Genomic DNA, 17,338 nt, shown 5'->3' on the forward strand with positions numbered 1-17,338 from the left:
AAGGCATCAATTCTTCGGCACTCAGCCTTCTTCACAGTCCAACTCTCACATCCGTACATGACCACAGGAAAAACCATAGCCTTGACTAGACGAACCTTTGTTGGCAAAGTAATGTCTCTGCTTTTGAATATGCTGTCTAGGTTGGTCATAACTTTCCTTCCAAGGAGTAAGCGTCTTTTAATTTCATGGCTGCAATCACCATCTGCAGTGATTTTGGAGCCCCCCAAAATAAAGTCTGACACTGTTTCCACTGTTTCCCCATCTATTTCCCATGAAGTGATGGGACCAGATGCCATGATCTTCATTTTCTGAATGTTGAGCTTTAAGCCAACTTTTTCACTCTCCACTTTCACTTTCATCAAGAGGCTTTTTAGTTCCTCTTCACTTTCATAAGGGTGGTGTCATCTGCATATCTGAGGTTATTGAGATTTCTCCTGGCAATCTTGATACAAGCTTGTGCTTCCTCCCAGCCCGGCGTTTCTCATGATGTACTCTGCATATAAGTTAAATAAGCAGGGTGACAATATACAGCCTTGACGTACTCCTTTTTCTATTTGGACCCAGTCTGTTTCATGTCCAGTTCTAACTGTTGCTTCCTGACTTGCATATAGGTTTCTCAAGAGGCAGTTCAGATGGTCTGGTATTCCCATCTCTTTCAGAATTTTCCACAGTTTATTGTGATCCACACAGTCAAAGGCTTTGGCATAGTCAATAAAGCAGAAATAGATGTTTTTCTGGAACTCTCTTGCTTTTTCCATTATCCAGCGGATGTTGGCAATTTGATCTCTGGTTCCCTTGCCTTTTCTAAAACCAGCTTGAACATCAGGAAGTTCACGGTTCACGTATTGCTGAAGCCTGGCTTGGAATATTTTGAGCATTACTTTACTAGCGTGTGAGATGAGTGCAATTGTGTGGTAGTTTGAGCACTCTTTGGCGTTGCCTCTATACTAATAATGACACTGTTCTTGAGCCTCCCAGGTAGCTCAGCAGTAAAGAATCTGCCAGCCAATGCAGGAGACAAGAGTTTGATCCCCTGGAGAAGGAAATGGCAACCCACTCCAGTTTTCTTATCTGGGAAATCCCATGGAGGAGCCTGGTGGGCTATAGTCCACGGGGTTCCAAAGAGACAGACAAGACTTAGCGACTAAACAACTAGAGCAAAAATGGCACTTGCTAGGTTTGTGCAAATATCTGCTTCACTTATTTTTAAAATATGTAAACCCCTCCCATACTCCTTAAAAACCTTTAGAAATTTCTCATTGCTTTTAGGTTAAAGGCCATAGATCTTTAAAGTGTCTGTAAAATACATCTATTGATCCTATATACATGTCCAAAATCATTCAGTATTATTATAATTCTCCTTCTTTGTGTTTCACCTAAGACTTGCTTTCAGAATCTCAAACATGCCATCTTCCTCCACGTCAACCTCTTTATACTTGTCTATGATATTTTTCCTCATGCTCTCTACCTAGTTAATTTCTGTAACTTCTTATCCTTTTAATCAGAGCTCAAATACCAGAAAATGCTTTCTTAACCTTTAAATAAAAAAGACCCTTCTGCCATAGTCTCTTGTAACAACTTGTGCATTTCCTTTGCAGCACTTACCAGCTTATAATTCTATATTTATTTATGTAACATTTTAGGCTTTTTTTAAATTACTTTAAACTATGAGCTCCATGTTGTTAGGAAATTATTTTGTTTGGTCACCATTATATATTTGCTGCTGCTAAGTCACTTCAGTCGTGTCCAACTCTGTGCAACCCGGTAGACGGCAGCCCACCAGGCTTCCCGTCCCTGGGATTCTCCAGGCAAGAACACTGAAGTGGGTTGCCATTTCCTTCTCCAGTGCATGAAAGTGAAAAGTGAAAGTGAAGTCGCTCAGTCATGTCTGACTCTTATCGACCTCATGGACTGCAGCCTACTAGGCTCCTCTGTCCATGGGATTTTCCAGGCAAGAGTACTGGAGTGGGGTGCCATTGCCTTCTCCATTATATATCTAGTGCCTAGTATATATTTGGCAACTTATTCTAATGACTGTGTAAATGACTAGCAGTTATTTTAAAGGGACATAAACCTAGGTTTTCTGCCAAGTCAAACTGTCTATGTGACTTACCAGGGCTCCTCAAAATAGAATGTGCACCCAGATTTCCCAGAAAACTTGTTAAAGAGCAGATTCTGATTCAGTAGATCTGGGCTGCAGCTCACGATTCTGCATTTCCAACTGGTGCCTAACTAGTTCTAGAACTTGGTTGCACACTGAAATTGCCATGTGCTGTGTGCTCAGTAACTTCAGTCGTGTCTGACTCTTTGCGACCCTATGGACTGAAGCCCTCCAAGCTCCTCTGTCCATGGGATTCTCCTGGCAGGAATACTGGAGTGGGTTGCCATTCCCTTCTCCAGGAGATCTTCCTGAGTCAGGGATCAAACCCACATCTCCTGTGTCTTCTGCATTGCGGTGGATTCTTTACTGCTGAACCACTGGGGAAGCCAGAAATTGCCATAGGAATTTTTTTAAAAAACTTCAATTTTGAAGTCCCACCTTGTGATACTGATTTAACCGGTATGTGCTTGGCCTGGGTTTTAGGGATTTTTAAAAGCTTCCTAGGTTGTTCTAATATCAAATACTATTGTAGAATCATTGATTTCAGGCAACAAAGCTAATTCTCAACAATAGCTGTATAGGAATATTTTTGTTAACCTTTGCATTAGACAGCATTTAACATGGCCACCAAATAAGGATTCATGGTGTTACTGTTTCTTAAATGTATATTTCTTAGAGACACATAGGAAAGTGTTACCAAGCATTTGTTTCCTGGCAGAGAGAATCCTATGTGAGTCAGTTGTGGTGGTAGCAGAATGGTCCAATCTTAAACTTTCCCATTTCTTCACATAGGGGAGCTGTATTTCTTATCAAATATTTAAAACAATAAGTATACTATTCAAAGAAGTGAAGCATTTTGGTAGAAACAAATGCAGTTATAAGTCTTTGCAGCCAGAGGAACAATGCATAATTACCCAGATAATATCATTAGGAGGAAGATAACCTTAGTGCTTTTCCAAAAGCTGCAACATTTACTGTGAGTTCAGTGATTCCCAGCATGTCCATAAATGTATGAAGAGAATCCAGAGGCTCTTGGGCACTTGGTTACCCTCTTTGAAGATCAATGCTTCTTAATCTAAAGCATAGTAAAAATCCTCCTTTTTGTATTATTAATTTCACTAATGTTTTCCACTGATTTATTTTTGCTTGTGGTTTTAATCTTAAAAGTTCCACAATGTGGATTGTAATATTTTCCAGTTATAACTTAACACAGTACTTTAAGCCCTGCAGTAGTTGTTTTCTTATTTTCTCTTACTTAATCTACTCATCAAATATGTTTGGTATCTACTGCTATTATCACATTCTACAGATGAGGAAACTGAGCTAAATGGCTCAGTAACTTCTCAGAGACACAGATGGCCAGAGACATTGTCCAGGAACATATGATATAACTCCTCGGGACTCTCTCCTTTCCAGTGTTAATAAATTTCCGGTCTTTAAGCCAAATTCAGCCTTCAGTGATATTGGTCCAAGGGTCTCAATATATTTTTTAATGAGGTGCCACTATTTAGAAAGCAGAAAATTTCTTATGAAAATCCAGATGTCAGGTTTATATTTACAATAATCTTATCTGACAACACTAAGTGACATGACTGAAATCCTGAAATTGCCTGAAGCTGAGCTCTGTTTTTTCCTTTTCAAATGACACTCTTCCTGCCTCTCACTAGCACCTACCTCTTTTACTCCTTGCCTGCTCCAGTATTCATGACACAGGCTTTGCTCCTCCAGAGCTCTGGTTTTCAACTCAGCCTCTAAATTCTGTTGAGGGAAGAAATGATTCTTATGTCTTTAGTGCATTTTACCATCAGGAAAAACAAAATGTCCTCTTTCTCAGTGAGGTGTAGACCATTGCATTGCCATCTTCATCACTTCATACCTTTTTAGGACTACCTGTGTGTTTGCATCTGGCTGAGTGGTTCAATTTCGTTGAATACAAAATGGTGGAGCTTAGTATCCTACCTTCTGGTTCTACTAGTTAGCTGTTTGGAGTGGCTTCCAATCAAAGTTTTGATTTCACAGGAGTTTACAAGTTGTGTGGTTGTCTTTCAACAACTGTAGCCCCGTGGAGACTCACGTATCCACGTGAGTCTTGAACTTAGGATATGTAGTTGGGTTCTGTTCAGCCTCCTTCAAGTAAGACTATGCTAAAGAGGAAGAGGATGATGTTGTCCTGGTGATGTCAGGACCACCTAGCTGATATGTGGCTCTCAGTGTCAGCAGGGTTTCACAGGACTGCAGTCACTGATTTCTAATGTAGCAGGAAACACAGACAAAAACGGATTCTCTTAGGAGTCTTCACCTTGGTTTTGAGAGTTGTTTGCCTCTGTTGCAGTGTACTATTTCCTTTATTCCTTTCCTTGTCTGGCTTTTACCTGCTGCCCACCTTGGTCTTGGTTTCTATACACTGTCTCTGAGCCGCTCAATGTTTTTTCCTAGTGGTGGAGACCTCTCACTGCACATGGAAGCCTGTCACTCAGCAGAACTCAAGCACACACACTTAAACCTCAGAACAGCCCTAGGATATAGGGTCTTTTACTCTCAGGAAATTGTGGCTCAAAAAACCTTAAAATTTGGTAAGTTGATTAGGAGAAGAATTTTCAAATGGTTAAATTTTAATGTTGACTATTCTGTCCCATGTTTTACTTTGGGTACAAGAGGCCACTATCATAATTGAATGATGTCTACAAAAGATGAGAAAAGTAATTTTACCATTCCTTATTTCATCACATGGCATGCCATGTGAGACATCATCAATTTTAAGGAGCACCATTATCTGATATACTACTAAGAAGAGAAAAAAATACTGTCAATTAAGTTATGTCATCTAAATTATGTTGATTGTCATTTGTATTGCAATTATAAATGTTCTAAAATATAAAGACAGGTCTTAGAATTGACAAATATGGTGCTTATTCAACTTGTACACATTTAACGTGTAAGTCATTGGCTGAAATGTTAATTGTCTTAAAATAATGAGAAGAAAGCAAATGCAAAATATTTACTCTATAATGTTTTCCTTTAGCAACCATCAACTGAGCTGGAATTTGACGGGGTAGTGATTTATACCACTTGCCTTCGTGTGGTACGGACGACCTTTGAAAGGTGTGAACTAGTTAGAAAGATCTTCCAGAACCATCGAGTCAAATTTGAAGAGAAAAACATTGCTTTGAATGGTGACTATGGAAAAGAGTTAGATGAACGATGCCGGCGGGTTTCTGAAGCTCCTTCCCTCCCTGTTGTGTTCATTGATGGCCATTATCTAGGGGTAAGTGTCTGCTAAGGAAAATCTTTTTTATTGAACCCAACCAGTGTTGATACCCTTTCACTTTTCACTTTCATGCACTGGAGAAGGAAATTGCAATCCACTCCAGTGTTCTTGCCTGGAGAATCCCAGGAACGGCAGAGCCTGGTTGGCCTGCCGTCTCTGGGGCTGCACAGAGTCGGACATGATTGAAGCGACTTAGCAGCAGCAGCAGCAACAGCAGTGTTGATAGAAATCTGTAAACCTATGACAAAGCAACTTGCATCATAGCTACCAGCATACTTACTGATTTTCGGAGTTCAATCCAGCAGTTTTGAGGCACTTACTTCTATCCCAAATGATGTATCATTACAGTGTTCATCCCTACAGAGTCATAGTGAGACAAAATCAGCATGGAATTGTCTTTTTGAATAGAAATACATTTTAAAAATGGTTAGTTGACTTGAGTTTTTAATTGAGAAGCTTGACATATGGGATAAAAACTTTTTTTAAGTGCAGGTAAGAAAAATGGAATATGAGATATGCATTTGTGAATTCTCCTATACTACATCATTAAGCACTCAATTTCCTACTTAATGAAACTGAGATGACAGTCATGAAATGAAATCAATAAGAAATAGGGCCTGTAGCCAGAATTTTATCTGCTTGTTGTTTAAAATGATTCTTGATTTGAGGAATGCAGGAGTGTGAGACACAAATGCATGCTTACAGTGAGCAGAGTGGAGAATTCCCAGAGCAGCAAAAAACACGACTCCTCCATTGCTCTCTGAATAACACTGTTAGCATAATAACCCCCATCCATCTATGAATGTGTGTCATCGGTAAGAAGCCCAAGAAGGGGGTGCTGGAGGGGACACTTTAGAGAGAGGGAGAGCAAAGAGCTGAGGGACGCCAGTGGCTGGGAGGTAAGGCTGACAAGGTCACTGATCAGAGAACAAAAAAAGTGAATTGCAATAATTAATTTACATGGCATTCTGTATTTTTCTTGATATTTCTGGTGCCTTGAGTGTAGTGAGAAATCAGTACATATTAATTTTTCAAATCTGGTCTTAACTTTCAGGTTTCAGGGAAAGTTAGAAAAAGCCAGAGATTTTTCTTAGCAGGAAATGCTCCTGTTTGTTACAGGGAGCTTGCATCTGATGTCCTGTCTAGAGCCGTGGCTGTTAGAGGCAGTCTGCCATCTTATGGCAAGATTAATGCAGAAAAGCCATGACTCACTAGCTATGACATCATGCAGTCTTACTTTCAACCAGAGCTGGACACAGATTGATTCTGAACGAGAAGAATTTTGATTGAAGTATTGAGCCTGAGGTCTCAGAAACCCACAGCAGTGGAGCCCGAGGCCCCAGAAACCCACGACAATGGTACAGATAATAATGACAGATAAATACATAGATTTTAAAAAGCACTATAGTATACTTTCAGCTCACATGTGTTATCTCATCTAACCATCAGTCTAACTTTAGAAATGAACTCTCTGGAACACTGGTTAAAAGGCAAGATAGCCTTGGAGTCAGGCAGCATTGTTCTGATACTTCTAATGCTGGAAAATGTATAAATCACTCTGTACCTGGTTTCCTCTTTTGTATGAGAATAATAGTAGAACTTTTCTTAGGCTAATGGTGAGGGTTTTATTATATACGTATGTATTATATTATTTTATTATTATGCACGTGTGTGTGTGCAGGGTCGCTTAGTCGTGTCCACCTCTCTGAGGCCCCATGGACTGTAGAGTGCCAGGTTCCTCTGTCCATGGAATTTTCCAGACAAGAATACTGAAGTGGGTTGCCGTTTTCTACTCGAGAGGATCTTCCTGACCCTGAAATCGAAACACATCTCTTGTATCCTCTGCATTGGCAAGTAGGGTTTTTTTTTTTTTATCACTAGGGCCACCTGGGAAGCCCCATTATTATATAATTATATGTATCAGTTATATAATGATATAAAATATTATTCAGTTCATATGGTCGGATCAAAGTATGTTTTTAATAAATAGTAGCAATTTTCATCCCTGTTTTGAAAAAGAGAATATTCTTTTGCTCCAAGTAACATAGCTGGGTAGATGGCAGGGCCAGGACTCCATGTTAGGTCAGTCCAATTCCCCAAACCCTTGTACTTTGGCACATCACCTCAAGGAAAGTAATTGTTGTTAGTTTGTTTGCTGCTATATTCTTAGCACCTTGAACAGAGTTTGTCACAAAGCTCTCAAAAACATACATTACATGGCTGTAGGAATGATGCTATATTGTCTCTTCATAGTCTTTCCTTAAGATATTCTTCCACAAGGGAAAAAATCTGAAGAACATATCCACACTGGGAAGGAAATCACTGGTAAAAGGTTGTGAGATTTGCTTTTTAAACTGGGAAAAAATTCTTCTGACAATGTAAGATATTTCTCACTGTGGTGTTTTAAGTTCTGTGAAACTGCACAGTTGATCTTAGTGGGTGATCACTAAGATCACTTAGTGGTCAATAAGCTTGGCCCACCCACTGCTCTGATTTTAACCATGCTCATCTTCCTACTTCTCAGTCTAACCTGCCCAAGTGCCTCTCCTGTTGTGTGTCCTTCAGTTTCAGGGATAGAGGGAGAGCATGACAGACAAAGGAGGTTGAGTGCGGAGTTCTTTCTCAATGACTTTGTCTCTGTGATCACTTTATTACACACAAAGTAACCTAGAGGTAGAAGAATCACACACATGCTACTCTGTTGCTTCTGAAATTTGAAGCTAATTCCCCAAGTCTGAAGAGAGGTCAGACACAGAGATGTTCCACCCCCGCCCTCCCCCGCCCCCCCGCTTTCTTTTTCTGATAAAAGAGGAATTACTTCTAGATTTATAATTCAAAATGGAGATAAACAGTCCAAAACCACTTACATAACAAACTCCCCTCCTCCTGCAGTAGCCACTTTATTTAGATTCCATGCACAATTGCAAATAGAGGACATTGTTGGGCTTGTAGAACCTTTTCCCTATTTGTGCATCTGAAATGGAAGGATGCCCTCTGCTGGGTTTTGGCATGTGGTGAAGCATAATTCTGGAAGAGGATGAGAAACTGATGTTGGTAGTTTCCTTAACATCTGTGATGTTTTAAACAGTTATATAGAACCATTTGATTTACTTAACATTTAAGTAAATGAGAAAAATCAAGATGTGTGAATCAGCTGCACAAATACAACTGCCTTTAAGGATAGAGAGAGAGAGAAACAGCCAGAGCCAGAGAATGAAGTAGACACAAACAGAGGGGTATGGAGACAAAGTGTGGGAGAACATGAGATGGAAAGAGAGACGAAAAGGACAAGTCACGCTACCCTATTTTACTGCCACAGACTCAGGGTGGGTGGTGCCAAAGGAGCTCAGTTGTTTTCATTGAAGGGAAGCTATCAGGGCTCCATCCGAGGGCAAGAATGGAAGAGTTGACAAGGATGCTGTTTTTGTCTGATGACTCTCTTCCCCAGCCAAACTGAAACCTGAAAATGGAAATAATGGAACAGTCAAGGGAGAGAAATTACTTTAGAAAGAAGATCTACACAGCCCTGTGATGCTCAGTGGTAGAAGGGGAGTTGCTGGAGGTAGAAGCAAATTCAGCTTGGAACTTCCCTGGAGTTGCTATTGTTGTTCATTCATTCAGTCGTGTCCAACTCTTTGTGACCCCATGGACTGCAGCACGTCAGGCTTCCCTATCCATCACCATCTCCCGGAGCTTGCTCAAACCCATGTCCATTGAGTCGGTGATGCCATCCAACCATCTTGTCCTCTCTTGTCCCCTTCTCCTTCTGCCCTCGATCTTTCCCAGCATCAGGGTATTTTCCAATGAGTCAGCTCTTCGCATCAGGTGACTATAGTACTGGAGCTTCAGCTTTGGCATCAGTCCTTCCAATGAACATTCAGGATTGATTTCCTTTAGGATTGACTGATTTGATCTCCTTGCAGTCCAAGGGACTCTCTTGGACTTTTCCAACGCCACATTTCAAAAGCATCAATTCTTTGGTGCTCTGCCTTCTTTATGGTCCAACTCTCACATTCATACACGACCACTGGAAAAACCATAGATTTAACCATAAGGACCTTTGCTGGCAAAGTCCTTGGAGTAAGTGTCCTGTTGTTTTTGACATCAGAAAATCTTGATGTGAAAAGATTATGTCCCAATAGTTTGGACATAAATAATCTTATAAATTCCAGTTGGAAATGAGTTAGAAATTATGTCTTGATTATGGACCAGCCAAAAACCTCTACAGTAAGAGTCCACAAAATCCACATTGGAACATAGCTATGAAACATGTAGAATGAATCCTACATGGATTCCAAAATCCAAATTGGAACATAGCTGTGAAACATGTAAAATGAAACAGGGGCCTCCTCTCTAACAGAGAGAGGAATGGAAAGGCTGTTGGTCTAGAGGGGTCTCTGAAATTAGCTGATATTGAGTTGTGACTGCTTGGAAATTCTGTATCTATTTAAAGTACTATTTTATTCAATTTAGGAATGAAGAAATTATTATTGAGCATTGCTAGTAGACACACTAGAAATATAGACTCTAGGCTAGTTTAGAGACTACTTCCAACACTTCTCTGCAGAAATGGGTCACCAAGGAAGCCTTTGCCACTATCTGGAAGTGACCAGCTCTAGTAACTTGTTGTCTTTGCCACGGTCCTCACCAGCAAAATAGATGATGTATTCTCCACCCTTCTTTCTACAAAATTCTCTTCCTAAGTAAAGTCTTGAGTGATGTGTATCTGTTTGTGGTCAATAAATAAGTCACACGTGAAAGCAGCAAGAGAAAATGGGAAATGTGCTTTGTAGGTTTCTAGCCTCTACATCCCCATATTCTCTCTATAGCACAGGAAGACAGTCTATAAAGTGATGGGGTAGGTTACTGAGTGAGACAAACCATAGTATCTGCTGGATATGCTGCTTTTATTTAGTTTTATTTTAACCAGCTTTATTGAAGTACACTTTACATTTAATAAATTGTACGCATTTAAATTGTACAGTTTAACAAATGTGTACACCCATGTATCTACAAACACATCCAAAATATACAGCATTACCATAAGCCCTCAAATATTCTTCATGTCATTTAGTAGTTAATCCCTTCCTCCTGGCCCAGTCACGTGCTAAACATGGGTCTTTGTCTTAACATAGTTTTCTATTCTTCTAATGTCTATGTCTGGTTTCATGATCAGGGTAGTGATGCCCTCATTCAAGTGAGTTTGCAAGTACTGTAGCCCCTGGAATTTTCATGTCTGGTTCTCTTTAATCCTTGATATAGAGCACCATAGCCATTTGACATCCCTTTTCTGTTTTGTGAAAGACTTCCTATACACTGCTATGTAGTGTGGGTCTGCTGTGGATGAATTCTTTCAGTATTTAAAAGTCTGAGAAGTTTTTATTTCATTTTTATCTTTAAGAAATATTTTTGCTGGATATAGAATTATAGGTTGGATTTTTTTCCAGTAGTTTAGAGGTGTTGGTCCTCTATCTTCTCACATTACTTCTAATAAAACATATGCTGTTTCCCTGATCTTTATTTCTTGGTTTGTAACATGTCTTCTTCATCACTGCCAACCCCAACTGCTTTTAAGCTTCTCTGTTTATCACCAGATTTGAGAACCTCAATTATGGTATGTCTTAGTGTAACTTTCTTCATTTTTCTTTTGCTTAGGGTTCAAGGAAATTCCTGAATCAGTTGTTTTATTAGTTTTTATCAAATGTGAAAAATTTTCAGCTATTTTTTTAAATGTTGTTTTTATTTTCCCTTCTTTCTCTCTTTTTTTCAGAGGCTTTAATTACATCCCTATCAGGCTGCTTGAAGTAGTTCCATAGCTTACTTCATTTCATTTTGGGTACTTTCTATTGCTATGTCTCCTGGATTCCTAGTCTTTTCTTATGTAATATGTAATCTTCTATTACTCCCATCTGTGTGTTTTTTTTTTAATCTCAGATACTGTAATTTTTATCTTTAGACATTTGATTTCTTTAAAAAAACGTATTTTTCATGTCTCTGCTTAACATGTTCAATATTTTTTTTAGCTTTTTGATCATATAATAACTTTTAATCTGTTTAACAGTTTCATTATCTATGTCAGTTCTGGGTTGGTTTTGAAATTCTGAGTACTGTTTTCCACTTCTTTCCCTTCCTGGTAATTTTTGCTTGAATTCCATATACCTGGTTGGATAAAAGTATTTTTATTAGGATATTTTTGTATTCCAAAAAAATATATATATATATATGTATATGTATATGTATATGTATATATCCTTGTGCTTTTTGCTGAAAGGCAGTCATGTTACTTGGAAATAGTTTGTTATTAAGATTTTCTAGGTGTTTCAGTTCAGTTCAGTCACTCAGTTGTGTCTGACTCTTTGCGACCCCATGGACTGCAGCACGCCAGGCCTCCCTGTCCATCGCCAACTCCTGGAGTTTTCTCAGACTCATGTCCATTGAGTTGGTGATGCCATCCAACCATACAAAACTAATTATTCCTTAGTATTACTTTGCCAACAAAGGTCCATCTAGTCAAGGCTATGGTTTTCCCAGTGGTCATGTATGGATGTGAGAGTTGGACTGTGAAGAAAGCTGAGTGCTGAAGAATTGATGCTTTTGAACTGTGGTGTTGGAGAAGACTCTTGAGAGTCCCTTGGACTGCAAGGAGATCCAATTAGTCCATCCTAAAGGATATGGGTCCTGGGTGTTCATTGGAAGGACTGATGCTGAAGCTGAAACTCCAATACTTCAGCCACCTCATGCGGAGAGTTGACTCATTGGAAAAGACCCTGATGCTGGGAGGGATTCGAGACAGGAGGAGAAGGGGATGACAGAGGATGAGATGGTTGGATGGCATCATCGACTCCATGGACATCAGTTCAGTTCAGTTCAGTTCAGTCGCTCAGTCGTGTCTGACTCTTTGCGACCCCATGAATCGCAGTACGCCAGGCCTCCCTGTCCATCACCAACTCCCGGAGTTCACCCAAACTCATGTCCATTGAGTCGGTGATGCCATCCAGCCATCTCGTCCTCTGTCGTCCCCTTCTCCTCCTGCCCCCAATTCCTCCCAGCATCAGGGTCTTTTCCAATGAGTCAACTCGTCTCATGAGGTGGCCAAAGTATTGGAGTTTCAGCTTCAGCATTAGCCCTTCCAATGAACACCCAGGACTAATCTCCTTTAGGATGGACTGGTTGGATCTCCTTGCAGTCCAAGGGACTTGAAAGAGTCTTCAACACCACAGTTCAAAAGCATCAATTCTTTGGCACTCAGCTTTCTTCACAGTCCAACTCTCACATCCATACATGACCACTGGAAAAACCATAGCCTTGACTAGATGGACCTTTGTTGGCAAAGTAATATTTCTGCTTTTCAATATGCTATCTAGGTTGGTCATAACTTTCCTTCCAAGGAGTAAAAGTCTTTTAATTTCATGGCTGCAATCACCATCTGCAGTGATTTAGAGTCCAAAAAAATAAAGTCTGACAGTTTCCACTGTTTCCCTGTCTGTCTGCCATGAAGTGATGGGACCAGATGAGTTTGGGTAAACTCCAGGAGTTGATGATGGACAAGGAGGCCTGGCGTGCTGTGATTCATGGGGTCGCAGAGTCAGACATGACTGAGCGACTGAACTGAACTGAACTGAACTGATGGGGCTGTGATCTTTTGATAACTTTACTCAATACCCCAGTCTGGCTGGTGAAAACAGGTGGTATTCCCAACCCTTCCCCCCAATACTGTCACTTTTCATACTTTCAGGTGGTTCTTTGCTGGCCTTGAGTAGTTTCCTTACATGGATGTACTAAACATTACTCTGCTGAACTCAAGCTGGTCCCTCTGCCCATCTCTGGAGTTCTCTGTGAAGCTCTTTACTCTCTGTCCTATGAACGCTAGCCATCTTAGCTTCCTGGGCTCTAGGTCTATTTCCTTAACTCAAGGAATCTACCTGGTTCTGTTTAAACTCCCCCTTCTTGAATATAACTTGAATAGCTATTATGATAGTAAGCCTGGGAGTCCATAGAACTCACTCATTTACTCCCTGCCTCTCAGAGGTCATAGTTCTTTGTTGTTTAATGTTTACTACCATATAAACAATCCATTAAAAATCAATGTGCTGTGCTTGTGCTCAGTCGCTCAGTTGTGTCTGACTCTTTGTGACCCCACAGACTGTAGCCCACCAGGCTCCTCTGTCCATGAGGATTCTCCAGGCAAGAGTAGTGGAATGGGTTGTCATGCCCTCCTCTAGGAAATCTTCCCAAACCAGGGATCAAACCCAGGTCTCCCGCTTTGCAGGCAGATTTTTTTACCATATGAACCACCAGGGAAGCCCATTAAAAACCATTATACTGTTTATCAAAATGAATCATTAAGTGGTCCACTTTTAGGCAGTATAACAAAGAGAAATTTTCAGGCTTGATGTCCATGCCATTTATGAATTACATTTTTTTCTGAATAACAGTGATTCATTTTTACAAAAAACATCTCTAAACAAACAAAAGTCCTGAAGCCTTAAAAATTAGGGGTTTTATCTTTTCTCACATAAAAAATGTACAGGAAGATGCTCCTGAGAGGGTATAAAGTTCCATGATGTCACCTAAGACCACTTTCTATTTTATAGTTCTTAGCACATACCTTCTATCTTTGAGGTTTAATGGACCTAATGTTCCTATAATTAATATAAGTATTGATATCACACTTGCATTCTAGGCAGGATGGAAATGAGAAAGAAAAGAAAAGAGAGAAGTACATTCTAGCTAAAGGAGTGCCCTTTTAAATAGTCCATCCAGAAATCTCACCCAACTTTGTTTTTATTATTCACCTTTGTTGCAAAATAGAATTGTACTCTTCCAGAGGGACACATTGATATGTTGAGAAAAAATCCAGGTTTTTCTTAGAATAAAGTATCATGGATATTGAGTAGGAAGTTAGTATCTGCCACACTGAGCAAAGATCTTTTTGAGTAGTTGACTAGAATAAGCTTCTTCAGGTTGCATGTTTTACACTAAGTGTTTGCTTGAATCAGACAACTCCCTAGTATGTATTCTGTTAAGGAGGGTTGCAGAGATGGTGGACAGATGGGAGGGAATCTTTGGTAAATTTGGTGTTTCTTTATGGGAATGCATTATATGCAATAATAACTATTTTCATAAACCATCAATGTAAAAGTGTTTTGTTAGGTTTTGAAACTCTTTGGTTTTGAACCTCTTTAAAATATTTACCATATATCTGTGAGAAGTGGTTTATAAATGTTAGAGTTATATGCTTTGAAAATCTGTTGAAGTTATAGACCATCTCACTGTACATAAGATACAATCTTCTTTAAATATCAAGGGTTTCTGAGAATTTATCCCTAGATAATTAACTTTTCATTAAAAGGAGCACTTTCAAGATGGTAACTACTGAATATACCCCTGCTTCTTAGTTACCTTGAGTATTTTATCAAGTAAGCAACTCACTTCATTATAAGTAATTACCATCATACCTGATTTAGATTCTTTAGCATTTAATTGTGGAATAGATGAATTTTAGATCTTTATTTTTTCCTTTTTCTTTGAAATTCATCTTTTTGGTCATTTCCTTGATTATTAACATTTTCCCCAGAGATCTGGATGAAAGAAGAATCCCTTGAGCTTTCAGATCTACTAATTTTTCATGGACCTGATTTGGTAATAGGTACAGCAGATATTCAATCTTTAAGCATCCTTGTGCAGAGTCATGGAATATTTGTTCCTAGCCTGTTCACTCTACTTCAGAAAGTACAGGATGGGGAAATTTGAAATTTAAGCTTTAAGTCAAGCTCTTGGAGTATAAATGAAGCAATAATCTGTCATGTGATTGCTTCCTTGTCCTTTTTTTCCTGAATAACTGAGGATTTTTTTTAAACTTTTTATTTTTGTATTGAGGTATAGCTGATTAATGACGTTGTGATAGTTTCAGGTTAACAGCAAAGGGGTCCAGCCATACATATACATGTACCCATTCTCCCTCAAACTTCCCTTCCATTCAAGCTGCCACATAACATTGAGCAGAATTCCACATGCTCTACAGTAGGTCCTTGTCAGTTATCCATTTTGAATATAGCAGTGTGTACAGGCCTATCCCAAAGAGCAACAACAACAGCGATAGTAAAAGCTAACTTGAATGATACACTCTGCTAAGCTTTCCTTGATCTATTAAAATAAAAATGTAAATAGTATCCCTCTCATCTCTATCACCCCAAATTTTGTTAGACAAATTAAGAAACTTAGAGAAAATAAGAAACTCTTTAAATACCTTCAGATCACAAGCCAGGATTCAAATTTAGGAGTGTTGGACTCTAGAGCTCAAACTTCCACTCTTCAGCAGCATATTTACATTCTGAGTTATTTCATCACTTGAAAACACTCCACATTCAAGATCTTGACCTTAGAAATGTCCTGCTGTGATCACAATTTTCTGTCCTTCACTCTCTCTCCATTATTGAGCTTGCTCTTTACTATTGGTATTGTTTATCCTTCCCTCTTTCTACTGTAGGCACACTTTCGATCTCACTCGTTTCCCTATATTTCTGTATTCATGAATATAATAATATCTAGTCTGTATCACTCACTGGATCAGCTCTCTTGACTTTCCACATTTGTCAGTTTCCAGTCTGGTACAGATTCCTGTGTTTTTCTTCTTATTCCAGCACATCAAGGACATTATTGGAAAAAAATCTCAAAATTTTAGCAAAGAAGTCTACAACAAAGTTGTATCATCAGCATTATCTAGGCTCACTATTTAATACTCCTGAGAATATCTTGTTGGTTTTCTGTTGTGGTGCACATAACCAACTGCTTTGAATTGTTTTCTAATTTCCCCCAAACAGTAATTTCATTGACATCTCTTGATTCCTATTTTCCACATCTGTTATTATCTTTCACTTTTTCTAGTCTTCAAGTCTCTATACAGTCACAATCTTGTAGGGTCTGTTAATTTTTTTACAGATATTTTACTTTGGCATTAAAAAACACAGAAGACTTCTTCATTATTAGCCTTTTATTCCAATTCTTTGGTTTTGATAAATGACCCCACAATTCTTCCAGTCGTTCAGACTCCAAATCTCAGTTTTCTTTGATACCACGTCATTCTCTTCCTCATATCTAGTCACTTGTCGAGATTTACATTGTATTCCATGGAATCTCAATTTTCACATTTTGGGAGCCCCTCCTATAAAGGAGTGGCAAAGCAGTGGAAGCAGACATCTGAATGCAAGAGTAAGCTGTTTGTCTTACTGGAATGGATGCTTGTCTAGTTATTTAATCTCTCTAAGGTGAAGATAACAAAATACTAATGACTGGGTATTTTGAGAATTATGAAGCATAAAAACTCGCAGTGCCTGGAACATGGCACACACTAAGTAATTCTTTGCTAATATTACAGCAAGAGCTTTAGAGAAAACTTTACATTTATGGGCTGTAGGTGGAAAGAGAGAATGAAGAGAATTAATATAGGATTGGATCAAGAAGTCATGAGAGGAGAAAAGGTGCAGAGTATTATTCTGAGTTCACTTTCACATGTTAATTTCCAAGCAGTCTGATCTATGAGGGCAGGATGCTGCACAGCGTCTGAACTTCTGCATAATGGTAGTGTTTTAAATATAAAAACTATCCTTTGATCATTATGTAGTGACCTTCTTTGTCTCTTTTCACAGCCTTTGTTTTAAAGTCTATTTTATCTGATATGAGTATTGCTACTCCTGCTTTCTTTTGGTCCCTATTTGCATGGAAAATCTTTTTCCAGCCCTTCACTTTCAGTCTGTATGTGTCCCCTGTTTTGAGGTGGGTCTCCTGTAGACAACATATGTAGGGGTCTTGTTTTTGTATCCATTCAGCCAGTCTTTGTCTTTTGGTTGGGGCATTCAACCCATTTACGTTTAAGGTAATTACTGGTAAGTATGATCCTGTTGCCATTTACTTTATTGTTTGGGGTTCGAATTTATACACCCTTTTTGTGTTTCCTGTCTAGAGAATAT

The 17,338-nt window shown here is 39.1% G+C and overlaps 1 protein-coding gene across 1 annotated transcript in view; it reads left to right on the forward strand.

Annotated features, from left to right (window-relative positions):
- The window catches only part of GRXCR1 (glutaredoxin, cysteine rich 1), a 134,644-nt gene that overhangs the window by 63,178 nt on the left and 54,128 nt on the right, over nt 1-17,338 (forward strand). The window contains exon 2 of the mRNA XM_010858853.1: nt 5,124-5,366. Within this exon, the coding sequence (XP_010857155.1) occupies nt 5,124-5,366 (243 nt within the window). The remainder of the gene's footprint in view (nt 1-5,123; nt 5,367-17,338) is intronic.

This window comes from Bison bison, unplaced genomic scaffold, assembly GCF_000754665.1.
Source record: "Bison bison bison isolate TAMUID 2011002044 unplaced genomic scaffold, Bison_UMD1.0 scf7180017864451, whole genome shotgun sequence".
In the NCBI taxonomy this organism is placed as follows: Eukaryota; Metazoa; Chordata; class Mammalia; order Artiodactyla; family Bovidae; genus Bison; species Bison bison.